Source organism: Xyrauchen texanus, chromosome 19 (genome assembly GCF_025860055.1).
Source record: "Xyrauchen texanus isolate HMW12.3.18 chromosome 19, RBS_HiC_50CHRs, whole genome shotgun sequence".
In the NCBI taxonomy this organism is placed as follows: Eukaryota; Metazoa; Chordata; class Actinopteri; order Cypriniformes; family Catostomidae; genus Xyrauchen; species Xyrauchen texanus.
Window position 1 is genome coordinate 32,246,181 of NC_068294.1, and position 16,730 is coordinate 32,262,910.

Genomic DNA, 16,730 nt, shown 5'->3' on the forward strand with positions numbered 1-16,730 from the left:
ATTAGTAATCAGATTCAACCATAATGGATCAATTTACCAGTTACACCCCCCCAGGTAAGGTGTGGCACATTTTTTTTGTTTTGTTTACACAGTCTTAGCTCAGGTGTGTCAACTGACATGACAACCTGGCATAATCTGTGTAAACAGAAATGTGTGCTTGGACATTTGCAGATGAGTAAGTATGGTGTATACAAGTTCCCATCACCACTCAAGAACCACACAACAATATCATTTTGTAAGAATAGATAAACATGCTTGAACAAAAAGCCTATGAGATATAGACAACAGCTGAGTTCAGAATGGCCTTCTACCATTACTATTGCTGCAGTATCTAATTTGTATATTATGCACAGTAGGAAAATTCTGTATATAGAATACCAGGATGACCAACCACCAAAATAAACAGCATACAACTGATCTTAATACATGGAACGATGCATCATACAATGTGCTCGACTTAACCTTCCATTCTCAGTGTTGCAACTGAACTGGAAATGTACTGCCAAATGTTAAGGCATTTGTAGTAAAATTATATTGACAAAATGATAAATAATAGTTTTATTTCTGAAACGAAGAGGTCTTGTGCCAATGAATCATAGTTTACAGATACATTTATCATGGAATGTCTACAACCTCACTATTAAAAACTAAAAGAATTAGGCGGTAGTGTATAGAATGTACTGTATATTGTATTGTGTGTACACAAAGTATGCTAGTTTTCCATTCCAAACATAGCAATTGTGCACAAGTGGTTTGAAAACCAGCAGTTAACTTTGAAATAATTTGAGAATTTGAAGCCTAATGGCAAGATACTTAAATACCCTGGACAACAGACGTTGATCCTGACTTAACATATGTCCCAAAAAATACTTGAACATGACAGGGCCTGTCTGAAACTTCACATGTACAGATGAGGCAGATTTTGAACAATTGTAATGGGACAGGATGCATGTCACACATTAAGATTTAAAAAGGTTAGCGCCAATTTATCATGGGATTGAATCAAGGCAGCTCAACATTTACCTTAACTAAAGAGAAAGCCGCAACTGTACCTGCAAGTTAATTTTTACGGTTCACTGGAAAACAAAATGGAACGAGTACCACATGCACTTTAAATGAAGTAGTCCATAAAGCAATTGAAGGGCGGGGCTCATCTGCAACACATCTGCGACTTCAAGCTTTCAAAATGTGTATATATTTACAGGTCACCATGAACGAACGACAAGCTTCGCTTAAAAGTCGTCAGGACCCAGATTGTGCAATCTTCCAACACTTTCATGTGATATGTGACTTTTGGCTCCCTCTGGTGGACTTTCTGGTTTATCATCATTTCCAAATGTCATTTACAAACATTCCCTTCATTAAATGTGCAGGACGCCATTTTGTTCCCGGAGAAGTAATGATTTCCAGATTTGAAAAGTTCACAATTTATATGCTTTATCATTCTCAGATCCCTGAAGAGCATTAAGCACTGTGGTGAAATATTTTGTGGAACAGTAAAGCCAGCACCACCCAATTAAGAGCAACTTTTATACTTTACCTCATAGGATAGCTTCCCAGAACATCACAAAACTGTTAACCATTTACAAGAATAGAAATGAACAGATTTTAAACTCATTTTTGTAGCAATGCCTAAAAACAGGCCACACTTTAAACTTGCTGCACCCCCCCCCATTGATGCAAACTTTCAAATTGACAGCTGATAAATTTACTTAAACTCCTTTTAATCAAAAGAACACTTCCAAAGAGGGATTGTGAAAAAGTTTTTATTTTTTCTCAACTTAAATCTTCCTTCCACCACAGCACATTAACTTGTACATGGGATTCTCAAACAGGTTTCATGTCCATTGAATCTGACGTTGATAAATACTGGCTGTTGGATCCAGTCTCACTTGAAAATCTTGCCCTGGTTGAAAGGTTTGCCTACATGTTTAAATTCTCCCTCCCATGCAAAGTATTCCTTCACCATGGTCTTGCACTCATCACTGTCCACATCCAACTTGCGCCAAGTGTATGACTCATAGTCGATCTGCCAATCCTCACTCAGCTGAGAAAAGATGAGAAAAATAATAAAAATTAGCTTTTTCCTGAGAAAATTCTTTTAATTGTGCCACCAAACAATAAATCTGTCAAATAACGGACCTCCATACTGGTTAAATGGAGTCAGAATATTTAGCTACAGTTCAATTCAAGTTATATCCAGTTGCAGGGCAGAAGCGCCAGGGCAGCAGTCTCTGGGCGGAATATAGTTGTTATTGCAGTTAGTTTCTGATCAAAGCATTCGAGGGATGTTTATGTGCTAGAAGTTATATCTTTTTTTTTTGGTGAAGTAGTTTACTCGCTAAGTGCTTGGATACGTTTCCTGTTAATGTTGTTGATGCTTACATTTGTCATGCTTTAATGAATCAAACATTACCTGGGGATATTGCATTTACCTTCTGGATTAACAGTGTTTATTACAGAGGTTTGCCAGTAAAACTAACAAGTTTACATTGTCTCTTTCAAAATGAACTAATATACAGATTTATTCGTTTAGCCTGCTATTTAAATGTAGATAGAGCTGTTGCTTATTTCTCCATCATGTCTTTATTCCCAAACTAACACAATTTTTAAGAAGAAATTAGTTATTATATAATTGTACATATAAAAGTATAATAGAGTGTGCTTCGCCATCATTACTGAATCCTCATTCATTGTGTTTTTACTTTACAATTTTATTTTGGCCTGCTATTTTAATCTTACTAATGATTAGTTGCATTGTTCAATGAGGTTGAAAATGTAATACAAAAATAGTTAAGGGTAATCCATTAAATTCAAAAGTCACATCACGTGTCTCACCTCTTGAATTAAGGCTATTTTAATAGGTAAAACCCATCCAGAGACTGCTTTTTGACCTCTTTTTCACACTCACATTTAAAAGCTCATTTACACATACTGTGGACTAATGGCCAAAAATTTGTATACTTTTTCAGAAAGCTTAAAGCACACACAATCTTAAAACGTGTTTGTTGTAGTAGAATACTTATATATATATATATATATATATATATATATATATATTTTAACACAAAAACAGCATATCATAGCTTCGCCCTCCCTCCTGCCCTGAGACTGCTGCTTCTGCCTTGAAACTGATGGTGCTGCAGGGCTGCAGTTGGATACTATTGCCCAATACTCTTTCACTGAAAATCTTAAAGTACATTTCCATTGGCACATGATGAGTGAAGGATTTCAACACAAACATTTCTAAACCGAAATCCTTTCCTGACAAAATATTTAAAAACCCATTACTTAATCTGAGAAACACTGACAAGAGAGCAAGATATAATGGCCCCCACCTAAGGGGCTGCTCACACTGAACGCATTTGCTTTAAATATAAGTATTAATATAGCTAATATATTACCATATTAGCATTCAAATGTCAATTTTTATCTAATAATTAACTAAATCACGCTTTAATTTGACAACCTTTCTATTAACAAAAACTACTTGCCTGCCAACTAAACATCAAGAATCAACCAACTATCAATATTTTATAGCACACCTGCTTAGACTATGGATGCAGCGATACCGCTTTTTCTCTTCCGATCCTGATATTGGAAATCTCAGTTATCGGCCGATATCGATCAGATACCAGTGTTGTTTTTTGCATGATTTGGAATGGTTTAGAATATATTTACATTATTGTGTGAAACTAATTGGGTGTACTCTTTAATATGGAAAGAAACACAAGCCTCTAACTACACATTTTAATATAAAATGTATAGCTTAAGAAAAACTTTGTTAACTAGTATACTGGATAATGTAGCAGCAAGACTCCAGTATATTTAAGTTATTCCAGTACAAGTCATCAGCAAAAAAGTTACCATTCTTTTTAAAAAAAAATTTCAACTTGTATCTGGACTTTAAAGGATTCAAAGCTCTTATTTGTTCAATTTAGTTATAAGATATCAGCTACATTTTCATTCAACTTAAATATTATTATAATTTGTAAACAAATGATAATATAGTAATAGATCTCAATCGTGCGCCATTTGTCACGGATCCATCGGTCTCACTCTCTTCCTCACTTCAGTCACAGCTCACTCTACCCCGAGTTCTGATCTCTCACTCACACACACACACACACACACACACACACACACACACACACACACACACAATTAGTGGCTAACCAAGAAACGCATATATACCCCTCTTTCACACACACACTTTGTCCGTTCTCAACAATAGCATCTCTGAGACTTCAGACCTTTCTATGTCAAACATACCAGTGTCTTCATTATTGCAAGTATCACAAGACTGTTGTTGCAAGTTATATGTTCATCGTGTCTATACCCTGTCTTTATATTACTCACCTGCTGTTTGCCACCCTGCTCAACTAGATTTACTCACAATGTTTACATCACTGTTTCAATCGTCTGTTCAATAAACCCTGCTACGGAGTTCATATCTCTGCCTCAGTGACATCTTTAACTTTTAAACCCTCACACTTTTATTTTGACATTCTGAACTCTCCAGGAAGTCCTGTATGTGTCTGTTTGTAGGAAAGTTCACAGTAGTTTAATTCGCTTCATATTCAAATTCTGGTAAAAATGCACCTCTGGTGCCGTTCTAAATGCATATAAGTGAACCAAACTATTGAGCATGTACATTTGAGATGTTGTTAGTGAGTAGCGCTCAAATATTACGCACCGCGCGAAGGCAAAAAATAGGCGTGCGTGTGTAATCGGCAGTGCTGGAGCTGCGTGTGCATTTTATACATTTACTTATAAAACACATGATTCACAGAGCTATTGCAAGTCTTCAAGTGGCTTTGAATAATATGCAAGAGTCATATGAAACACTTTTAATGGTGATTGTGTCATTTTTGGAGCTTAACAGAACTGAAGTAGCACATAATATCGGATTCGGATTGTTTATAAAACGTCAGTATCGGAACAGGTCTGCAATGATCTTGAAATTAATATGACATCAGACATCATAATTTCAAAATTATGCCCTAAATGTACTGATGAGTACACCAGCATTCCCTGCAAAGTACAACAAGTACCAGAAACTAGATAACCTAGCAAAGATGGATAAAGCTATAAATGCCATTAAAACAGAAGACATTCTGGTGAAATAACTTCACTGAACATTTTTTTATTTTAATTTCAACCTCAGCTTCAATGCAACTGATCGGAGAGACAAACAAACGATCAAAAAAACTCTTTAGCCGATAACACCAGCGTTCTATATAATGGTGACAGTCTTACAGCTAACATTTTTAGCAAGGAGGCATGTCATCCATAAAATTCAAATTTTATAGGGAACGCAACAGAGTGGAGAAAGATTTAAATCACTCACAGTAAAAGCAAGGTCCTGGCCTCTGAAGACCCAGATCCCAGAGATGCAACTGTCGTTGTTTGCACCAAACAGGATGACACTGGCGAAAGCATTCTTACGCAGCTTGTCAAGTCGCTGGAACATTCCTGAGGAGAAGAGCATGAGAGTACTTGCAGACAACCCTAACTATGAGCTGCTCATATCTTGTGCAAGTTGTTAAATTAAACTGAATAAACCAAGAACTCAAAGTAATACAATTCCTGACAATTAATGATTAATGGTTTTGAAACTTCAAACAAGAGATAAAGACAGTGTGACCCAATCGTACCGGTGATAAGATTACAGCTCATGAAGGCCATAGTCAGCTCTTCAGGAAAGCGGTACTCCCCATACCAGATTGAGAAGCCCTCACGATCCAAGTGCTCCCAGAAGTAAGGCAAGGCCACAGACAGAGTGTCCTCATTGGAGTATTTTCTCTTGAACTCATCCATGATAAATGAACTGGTGACAAGACAGGAAAACACTATGATGAGAGTTCTGAAGGGAACCCATCTCATAACAGGTAGTCATACTACCATTTAGGGGTGCAACAATTGCAATCGGCTGATTTTCATCTTAAATCTGTGATTGTGCCTAGATACAGGGCTAATCTTTTTTTGATTGCAGCACACACAAACTTACACACTGCTTCTCTAATGAATGAGCACTTGCTCAGTCGTCAAAACATGACAGTGCAGCCACTTGAGGGTGAATTATTGACAATCTTAAGAATTTGCACTATGACATGCTGTAATTCAGATGAATATGCCACTCGCTGAGAGGCCCAAGATACTGCAAACATATGTAAAAACAAACAAAGATGCGAATACAAATCGGAGTACACATGATGTAATGCGAGTCACAATAGTCAGGCAGTATGTAGAGTGATATATTATACACACTGTTTCACGCAGTCCAACAGGTGCACTCTCAATCTCAGCCACTCATTGCTTTTTTGTGAGAACCCAAATTTAATTGAGACATGTTTGTCACAACACCACTAATAACAGTATTTATTAGTTTAACCTTTAATAACAGCACCACAACTTCACACAGTTGCTTATTAATTAGTGATGCATTACAATAAACAGCAATGATGATAAACAAATAATTTCTCACTGAAGCTTGTAGTGGATATATCTTATATTTTTGAACACATATCTGCTGTGTGTGACGCTTTCATGATGTTTACTGGTTGTCAGTATGTCACAATAATCTTTGATAGTGAAAACAAAACAGAACTATTCATTAATGTTTTCAACTCAATGTTAGCATTTCACAATTAATGTAAATTGAAAGTATACTGTGTGGGGCATATAACTTGTTGCAAAGTGACAGGGGGCACATCAAAAATATAGGTGATCGGATTGGCATTGCCCAATCAGAGTGTAAAATTTCCTGATAGGTGCACCTCTACTAAAATTAGTGGTCAAGCATTAAGTACCTTTTTGGAAGGTGAGCAAAAGGGTCCTTGGTTTTTGGCTCAGCAGCCAATGCAGCCTCACATTCGTCCATCTCCTCCTCAGCAGGTGGGGCCTTCTTTTCTTCCTTTTTCTTTTCTTTTTTCTCCTGCTGCGGTTGCTGCTGCTTGCCTCCTTCCTTACCACCCTTCTCTTTTTTAGCAGGAGTCTCCTTCTTGGGCTGCATTTCAGCAAACTTCTTAGCTAGATAAATGACAATCGTAGGTGAAGCAAAATGACTTGTACATTAAGCAAGGGAGATTTCACTGTAGAGCTCAAAAAGGGTAATAAAAAAACAACAGACTTAATCTGAGAGATCCAATCAAACTTCTACCTTAATATTAAGTTTCAGATGCCAAGGACTGTTCAAGATCTGCACTCAAACTGAAGATGTTGAACAGTTTTTATACAGGATGGGTATAGGGCATATTATTTGAGCACCACTATATCACCTTTCATTGTTGTCATATTTATGGTGTTTTACCTTTGGCAGGGTAAAAAATTTTTAAGTGGTAGTATGCGCAAAAAAAAGTCTCCCTTTTAAAAATAAAAGCGAACAGAACCATAATAATAAACATGATAACAAAAAGCATGTAACTATAAGATGGTATTTAACTAAAGCATGTTAGCATAGCATGTTAAATTAACTACTAAATGAAAAATAACATCAGCTGTATGAGTAATGTCCTTTGATTATTAACAATTAACATATACTGAAGGTGCACAAAAGCGAGGCCATACTGCTCCTTAATGCCGTGGTTCTCAACTGGTTTTGCTTCAGGACAGATTTTACATTGGAAATCAAGTGGTGACACACCATAGTAAAAACGTAACCTGTATTTAATGTATCCTTGGACGCATTACCTACCATCCTGCATAGTTTTGTTCATGGTTTTCAAGTACAAGGACATGCATCAAGTGACATCATTTTTGTTGCTGGCGTCAACAAAACAGGAAGACTTCTCTCCCCCTTTTTAAAAATTGAAGAGCATATTTACTTATAAGAGCCCATTATTTTCCTGTTTGTTTCCTAATTTTCCTAACAGAACACTCATATTACACAGGAGGAAAGGCACCTCATTACCATGGTTTGGTTAGGTCATTGTAGCTCATCTTAAATAATAGTAATAATATACAATTATAGTATTTATGAAAAAATAAAGTACTAGCTGAAACACACCGTGAAACTTTAACTACAACTGCCACTGTTGATATAAAATGGAGGTCTAATAGATTCTACTTTTAGATTACTACAAATGAAACTTGTTCATGTGAAATCATGAAACAATTTTGTAAAGGTGATGTATAATAAAAAACAAATTAGCACATAGCACAGTGTTGCTCTTTTCCTCAGTGCCGTTTGTCATGTCTGGGCTGCCAACTGTTTGAGGGGTTCGAATTGACTTCTTAACACTTTAAACTAGAAAAGTCTCACTAGAATTTAAATTGGTCACATCAGTTGAAGTCTGCGATCCGCAATATCGAGGGAAGCCCGGTTGTTGCATGCGCGCCAGAGAGAAGAGCAGATCATGATCGCGAGCTGGTTCTGTTACACTCGTGCGAAAGTGCATATGAGAAGCCTTTAGCTGATTGCAAGATTATCATTAAATCTGCCTAAGCAGTCCTAAATAGGCAATCATTTGTGTGGCTGCATAAATATCTTCAATGGGAGAACCATGGCATTGTTCTTTCCCTGCTGTCCATGACGTAGACCTGCGACCCATTTTTTGGTTATGACCCACCAGTTGAGAAACACTGCTTTAACACACACACACACACACACACACACACACACACACACACACACACACACACACACACACACACACACACACACACCCCTGACATTTCCTCCGCTGCATGAATATGTGTGTGGCGCAAGTTGACGAGTCTGACAGGCAAATGTACATGGTATGAAAACCGTTCATACCATGAAACCGGTATACCGCTGCAATCCTAATATGGACAAGTGCCAGTTTAGAAATGAACAGCAATGGAGTGGCTCAGGTCCATTTAGCTTGTGACATATACTGGCTTCAACATGATCATTGTTAAAATGAGACAAAAGATAAATCAACCGAAGGCAATCTAAAAACCTTTGCCTTGCACATGCAATATAAGTATACCTGAATTTAAGGTGAACTAAGCTAACAGTGACAACCTCAGTTTTTCAAATAAGGTACAACACCATCAGGTGTCACCTGCCAAATATTTACCTAACATTTCAATGATTTGCCTCAATTTCAAGAACGCTCCTTCAAACCTCCTTAACTGCGAGGTTCCAAGTAGATAGAAGTGATAATTCTGTAGATTGAGGTGCTACATTTCTCTCTGCTCTGACCGATTGACTGTATTTGCCTTTGACATATCATTGTCAGTCAGTTCATAAATTTTCCCCCTTGATATCACTTTGATAAACTGATACAGATGGGGTTCACATCCCTGTGCTGACTATATCGCCTCGGTTTTATCACACCAATTATTTTTGCCATAGCGAAATGGTAAAAACATGCAATTATTAGGAGAAACTTACCATCAAACTGAGCCATTTTCTCACAGAGCTTGACCTCTCCCAAAACAGCCTTAAACTGAGGTTGGTTGACACAGGTCACAAACCAGCGAGTGACATTGGGGTACGGCTGGCGGAAAGAAGGCTCAAGAACCTAAAGATATTAAAATAATGATTTTAACAACCACAACGAAAAATTCAGCATGAAAGGACAGCAAGCAAGAAGCATAAAACACCCGACAACCTAGAACTGAAAAATAATTATCCATATATTCTAGGTCTGTAAGTCGATTACAATTTTTAATTGCGATTAATCTGATAATTTTTCATAGTGAATCGCAGACTAAATTGACTGCTTAAATTTGACATCTTAGGAAACAAAACAATATTGCTTCATTGATATTTTTCAAACAAAGCCTGCCACAGTATAAACATAGAAATGTACTAAAATAGCACCAAATTCAAGTAAAATGTAATGTTTCACAATGTCTAATTAGGAGGATGACTAACTGAAAGAACTAGTCCCCACAAGGGCTGCATATTCATTGCAATGGGCATTAAATATCTTAATCTCTCATCCTCCACAATGTTAATCAGCCTGCAGACTCTGGATATCCGATTTAAGGAAATTGTGAAACCACATGCATGATCTCTGCTATCAAAGTCAATTTAAAACAACCCTTCTAATTAGAATATTTTAATTCCCTGAGTTTTAAGGCTTAATTCAGAGCTGTTCTGATATAACAATGAATTTCAGCCTTCCTTCGACCTGCTTACAGCACAGCTTTTCAAGAGATAATGTGCAGACTCACCTGTTTGTACAGCCAGACCAGTGAGCAGACAACAGTGATGTCAGCCAGACTGACTCTCTCCCCAACCAGGAAAGTGCGAGTGTTTAAGTGCTGATTCAGGACGGCAAGGGCTCGTTTCACCTCTTCCTTGGCTTGTTCTGTGGCCTATAAAAGACACAATATGTTTTGTTTTTACAGAATATTCGATGAAGAGGCACTACATTAAAAAGCATTCAATTCACATATACTTAATGAACAACTTGCAAAACTAACCTGTTTGTTGAACTGCATAATACCCAAGGTGGGGAACACCCAGGCACTAGCTGGAGGGATGATTTCAGAGTCAGCAAAGCTGACCCACTGCAGCACCTGTGCACTGGCCTGGGGAGTGCTGCCACGAAGGGCGTCATTGCTCACTGTCAGAATAATACACTGGTGTTAATATCTATTCCCTATAAAGGCAAACACATCAGCAACAGCACAACAAAATAAATCCAAAACAGTTGTTACTTACAATAGTGAGCAATGGCATTGCTCTCAAACAGACAGAAGCCATCATCACCCTGGTAAGCAGGAACCTAAGGTGACAAGCACTGCGTTTATTAATTCTACATCAAGAACACTTGTTCACAAATGCAGAGAAGGCAACTTGATAAAACTGACCTTGCCCAAAGGAAAGTTGTTCAGGAAAGCAGGGGATCGGTTTGTCTGCCCAAAGGTGAAGGCAGGGGAGTTGCTCGCAATCTTCAGACGAGCCCCACTGTACTGGGCAGCAATCTGAGCCTTAAAGGCCCTCCAGTTCTCTGGGTATGTGTAGAGAGTCTGCAGAAAGAGAAGATATCATTTCATGTCACTGTAACTAATGCTGTTTGCTTTGCCTTTCTCCACTCACCAACACATAGCCTAGTGCCCCTTCATAGGGAAATGTTACGTTTAACATAAGTTCCACTCATGGAGCATTACACTGCACTTTCCAAGGGGTAGACACAGCTGAGAGTGAATTTCAAGGACTGACAATGTTTAAAATGTATTTAAAAAGAGGCCTAATGCTAGCATAAATAAAAGGCTGGTATATGTTGCAATGTCACATGTATTTGGTGCCATTCCTATGCCTTTACGTTTTTTTTAACTCTCTTGTTGATGTCAATAACAAAAATGGAAAGTATTTTATTACCACGCCTTAATGACAATCGCAAAGACTGCATTCTACCCAACTCCGTATGTTTGTGTACCCCCTTATATTGCCACATTAAAGTATCGGCAAACATATCCACTTCACTTTAATGAAATTAAAGTGCAGTAACGCATAACATATCATTCTGGCATTTACAACAAGATTAAAAAGGATAAAAACAACAAAAATGAAACTCGAACCGAGAAACGTGGCACAAAGGACCGTAGCGCTGCGCTCCAGCCTTTCCGCACTCCAACCACCTATTAAAGGGGTGTACGGAGTTTTTAAAAAAACTAATCGCTGCAATAACTCTAAAACAGGTTGTAAATCATAGCGGTATGGCAATAAGGTTTGAAGATGTACGGATTGGTGTGATTTAAGGACGATTGAGGATGAAGATGTGTAGAAATAAAGGGTGTAATGATTTTCTCCCATCTTACTCACCCCTGCCGCCATCTTCAGGACGAGAGAAAGAAGGAACCACTTTGCGCAGCGCTGACGTAAAGGCCAGTTATGTCGTAGAAATAATACGTAATGAGGGCGTGTGGATGTTGAAAGTGTTTGATGAAAACATCTCTGCTGAAATACAGATTTTTTTTGTGTTTGTGAATTTTCAGAATTGGTTAATAGAAAAATGCGTTGTTACAGATACTTTCTCATCTCATTTGAAGATATAGAATATGGTATTATAAAGATTACAATTTAATACATTTATTGGTTACTTATATTAATATTTTGGCTTAGCACTTTATTTATAAATTATATGACCACCTCCGTTCTTCAATATTTAGAAAAAAGTTTTTTGTTTGTAACGGAAATGCCCCATTTTCTTGGATTTCTTTGTTTTATTTTTTATGTTTAATGTATTGTGCAGAGATTTCCACCACAGGTTGGCTGATTCATGTACGTTTCCGAAGGCTTCGTAAGCATAGAAGCAAAATACAGGAATAATTTAATAATGATTTATTCATTTAATGTTACATAATCATCATTTTAATAACTTTTTTGTTCCAAACCAGTATGTCTTTATTTTAAATTAATCGATGTCATGAGCCCCAAAGCAAGTTCATGCAAGACTGCAAAATGTTGAGTATAGGCTTACGATTTTTGTTTAGCAGTTTTACGATTGTTTATGTTTGTGTGAAATTCCAATAATTGTGAATACTGTATTACTAAAGTGGAAAAAAATAGGAGAGGACAGAATGAAGTTAACAAATGTATTTAAAAAAATGCAAACTTTAATATAGCAAGGATGTTGATAACTCCAAAAGCAATATGTTGAATCATTATATTGTCCTTCCAAAATGTCCTTGTCAACTAGTTTTTCCTCATAGGATCTTTTAATAACTGAAAGCCCTACTGATATATACCGTATTCTTTGCTGTCTCACTATTAAGCTATTCATTTTCAAGAGTTAACATACATGTAGATCCACTGCTGAGCTACATATTGTTCCCCTTCTATTTGATTCTGTTCCACAAGAAACATGTTCCCATGGGACAACTGGAGAATAAAGAGGCCAGCATCATGAGGATACTTCATGGGAAAGTAATTACAGTATATACATAAGCAACTACGATGCATCATCACAGCTTTCATATTTCCCATATCCTTGACAGAAGAATCAGCTGACAAGACCTGAAAGAAAAAGTGGAAATTCCAGACATTATTTAGATAACACAATATATATTAGCAATCAAAGACATGGATGTTGTAGAAACAAAACTCTTTTTTTATAGAAAAAAAAACTGCCAAGTGTCAAGTCTAAATTTGTGATCAATAATAAATCATTGTAATGGTTTTGTCAATATTATCTTATTGCTGACATTTTGCTTTATAATAATAATAATAATAATAATAATAATAATGAAAAAAGACTTAAAACCATTTTTATAAATTATAAGAGTTAGAGAAAAGTGAGGAGTACGAACTGTAAATATGTGTGACATTTTAAGCACATCTAATTGCACGCCACTGACTGTAAAAACAACTGTGACAGAATACGCATTTCATCACAAGAAATACCTACCCAGGTAGTCATCCATAAGCGATCCAATGGCAAACTAAAATAAAAGCGGTTGAAGAATTTGAACAATCATAAATAATTATTAACAATTATTAAAGAATATTCAGCACATGAAAGAAAAAGGGAAAGACGTTTACAATATCATTCTTATCCACTCGAGTTCCCACGATCTTTAGTCGTATTTCATCATCTTGTTGGATCACAATGTCCTGTTGAAGAAACAAACCGAAATGATAAATATTTGTTCATGTTCTGGATTTGTATAGATTTCCCGTCAATTAAACTTTTAAGGCAATTCAATGACACTTACCTCATCAACTGTCTTATAGCAGGGGGGATTTGAGTTTGGGTCAAACTCCATCTCAGAGGGAATGGACTAGATACAGAAATAACATGGATATATAAAACATGCTATAAGCTTGGACACTTACACAGTTGGCTATGACACTTCAAATAACCATTAATTTAATAGTTTAATATTTAATGTGTCAAAATGTTTTTAATAAAATACTGTTATAAGGAGCTTGGTTGCACTAAGCAATCATTTACTGCTGAAGCTTACTATCAAAACAATTTCTCATGGAAGACCTACATGTCGAGAGATGAAACAGGACATGGGGCCAATTTCTGTAAAGAGTCCAACCTGAGAAAAGGGGGGATGAAATGGAAGCAAAAATTTTATTAAGGGTTCAACAGATTTACTTTTTCTCTCTTTAAACATCATACTATTAAGTTATATCAACATTTCATATAATCTCTGCAAAAAAGAAACATCCTCTCACTTTCAACTGCTTTTATTTTCAGCAAACTTAACGTGTAAATATTTGTATGAACATAAAAAATTCAACAACTAAGACATAAACTGAACAAGTTTCACAAACATGTGACTAACAGAAATTGAATAGTGTCCCTGAACAAAGGGGGGGGGGGGGGTCAAAATCAAGAGGGGCCACCAGCTGCATTAATTACTGCAGTGCATCTCCTACTCATGGACTGCACCAGATTTGCCACCAGAACACTGACATTCCCATCTTGCAGGAAATCATGCACAGAACGAGCAGTATGGCTGGTGGCATTGTCATGCTGGAGGGTCATGTCAGGATGAGCCTGCAGGAAGGATACCACATGAGGGAGGAGGATATATTCCCTGTACCGGACAGCATTGAGATTTCCTGCAATCACAACAAGCTCAGTCCGATGATGCTGTGACACACTGCCCCGGACCACGAAGCACCCTCCACCTCCAAATCGATCCCGCTCCAGAGTACAGGCGTCGGTGTAACACTCATTCCTTCGACAATAAACGCAAGTCCGACCTTCACACCTAGTGATACAAAACCATGACTCGTCAGTGAAGAGCACTTTTTGCCAGTCCTGTCTGGTCCAGCAAAGGGGGGTTTGTGCCCATAGGCGACACTGTTGCCGGTGATGTCTGGTAAGGACCTGCCTTACAACAGGCCTACAAGCCCTCCGTCCAGCCTCTCTCAACCTATTGCAGACAGTCTGATTACTGATGAAGGGATTGTGCGTTCCTGGTGTAACTTGGGCAGTTGTTGTTGCCATCCTGTACCTGTCCCGCAGGTGTGATATTCGGATGTACCGATCCCTGTGCAGGTGTTGTTACACTGTCTTGCAGTGCGTCTCGCAGTATGGACATTGCAATTTATTGCCCCGGCCACATCTGCAGTCCTAATGTCTCCATGCAGCATACCCAAGGCACGTTCATGCAGATCAGCAGGGACACTGGGCATCAATATTTTGGTGTTTTTCAGAGTCAGTAGAAAGGGTTTATAACTGTCACCTTAATTGCCTTTCATCTGTAAGCTGTTAGTGTCTTAATGACCGTTAAACAGGCACATGTTCATTAATTGTTTATGGTTCATTGAACAAGCATGGAAAACATTGTTTAAACCCTTTAAAATAAAGATCTGTAAAGATATAAGATTTTTACAAAATTATCATCAGTGTCCTGAAAAAGGGATGTTTCTTTTTTGCTGAGTTTATGATCAATGTGCAAGTACTCCGTTAACAAGAGATTCATTAGCATTTAAACCATGTACAATAACTCAAAGTGCTCTTAAAAACCTCTAGAACAAAACTTGCAGCTTTGACAGGAGATAAAATGGACTCACCTTGTTAACCTGAGTGACAACAGCATCAACCACCTCTCCCTTAAAGGGACGGAATACAATAGCTTTGTATTTGACAGGGTACAGCACAAAACCTCTGCCAGGCTGTATCACACCAGCTCCAATATTATCGATTGTGGTTACTGCAATGACAAAGCCATACCTGTGAAACAAAAGAGAGGAATAATGGAGTCATTACTGTCAAACACAAGTGGATATCATTCATGAAGAAAGTCAGATCTGTGTGTTCCAATTTGACTTACTTTCCCGTGCATGTACCCTCCACCTCTGTGAACAGTTTCTGTTTGACCGTGTTCAAAAGGTTTGGTCCAAAGTATCTTGGGTGGAGGAGAATCTCATGCTCCAAAGAGATCTAGAGTATTCAGTATTGAAAAAATATCAGCGCATGCAAAAAAAAAAAATATAGGAATGGACATTCATATTTGCCATTTATTGAAAAGCTGCAAGTCATGTGGGGATTATGAATTCTATTCACAAATGTCTTGTAAAAAACATTTAATGTATTACATGAACAACACCACAGCAACATTGTGTAAAATAAAACCATTTGCAGTATTCACTGGTCAATATTCACATTTTTATCAAATATGGCAAATTAGCACTTCAGAAAGTATATTTAAGTCGGCAGCAAATTATGTTTTGAGACACAACAGAGACTCAAATCAACATGTAATGTAGTATTCTCGCTGCTAATCTTAGCTAAATTTCAAGATATTAATAAAAATAGATATCTTACGTGATAAAACATTTCTTAAAAGCGTTGTGTCTTAATTCTATATAAAACTGAGCAAATAACCGCGTGTATTGTTTTTTTGCGTTTTCAGGCGCAGATCTAGGAATCCAGCTACAAAATAGTATTTCCGGTAACTCAGATTTCAAATTAAGAGTCCTGTGAGAAAAGTGCCAACCCCAAAATACAAGGAATACACCGATCCGCTACAACATTAAAGCCACCTGCCTAATATTGTGTAGGTCCCAGTCGTGCCGCCAAAAGAGTGCCAACCAACATCTCAGAATATTATTCTGAGAATATTATTCTGAGATGCTATACTTCTCACCACAATTGTACAGTGTGGTTATCTGAGTTACCATATACTTTGCAAGTTTGAATCAGTCTGGCCATTCTCCATTGACCCCTTTCATCAATAAAGCATTTCCATCTGCAGAACTGTCGCTCACTGTATGTTTTTTGTTTTTGGTGTACCATTTGGAGTAAATTCTAGAGACTGTTATGTGTTAAAATCCCAGGAGA

The 16,730-nt window shown here is 37.3% G+C and overlaps 2 protein-coding genes across 2 annotated transcripts; both read right to left on the minus strand.

The window, feature by feature from the left end:
- Nucleotides 1–1,750: 1,750 nt before the first annotated feature.
- Nucleotides 1,751–11,807, minus strand: LOC127660168 (elongation factor 1-gamma). Its single transcript, XM_052150277.1, has 10 exons — nt 11,747–11,807; nt 10,792–10,950; nt 10,643–10,706; nt 10,402–10,544; nt 10,150–10,293; nt 9,362–9,491; nt 6,813–7,032; nt 5,658–5,830; nt 5,351–5,475; nt 1,751–2,047 (listed from the first exon to the last, which is right to left on the minus strand). Exons 1-10 carry the CDS (start codon nt 11,756–11,758, stop codon nt 1,889–1,891), a joined length of 1,329 nt encoding a protein of 442 aa, XP_052006237.1. The 5' UTR covers nt 11,759–11,807; the 3' UTR covers nt 1,751–1,888.
- Nucleotides 11,808–12,298: 491 nt separating this feature from the next.
- LOC127660029 (DNA-directed RNA polymerase II subunit RPB7) lies at nt 12,299–16,350 on the minus strand. Its single transcript, XM_052150080.1, has 8 exons — nt 16,215–16,350; nt 15,721–15,830; nt 15,461–15,620; nt 13,921–13,971; nt 13,639–13,704; nt 13,466–13,537; nt 13,332–13,365; nt 12,299–12,940 (listed from the first exon to the last, which is right to left on the minus strand). Exons 1-8 carry the CDS (start codon nt 16,224–16,226, stop codon nt 12,927–12,929), a joined length of 519 nt encoding a protein of 172 aa, XP_052006040.1. The 5' UTR covers nt 16,227–16,350; the 3' UTR covers nt 12,299–12,926.
- Nucleotides 16,351–16,730: the final 380 nt, after the last annotated feature.

Coding starts and splice junctions, on each gene's coding strand:
- LOC127660029 (XM_052150080.1), bottom strand. Junction 13,972..15,460: donor TTGTCACTCAGGTTAACAAG/GTGAGTCCATTT, acceptor CCCTTTTCTCAG/GTTGGACTCTTTACAGAAAT. Junction 13,538..13,638: donor GCTATAAGACAGTTGATGAG/GTAAGTGTCATT, acceptor TTTCTTCAACAG/GACATTGTGATCCAACAAGA.
- LOC127660168 (XM_052150277.1), bottom strand. Junction 7,033..9,361: donor GAAAATGGCTCAGTTTGATG/GTAAGTTTCTCC, acceptor TCATTTATCTAG/CTAAGAAGTTTGCTGAAATG. Junction 2,048..5,350: donor GCCAGGACCTTGCTTTTACT/GTGAGTGATTTA, acceptor ATCTTTTCTCAG/CTGAGTGAGGATTGGCAGAT.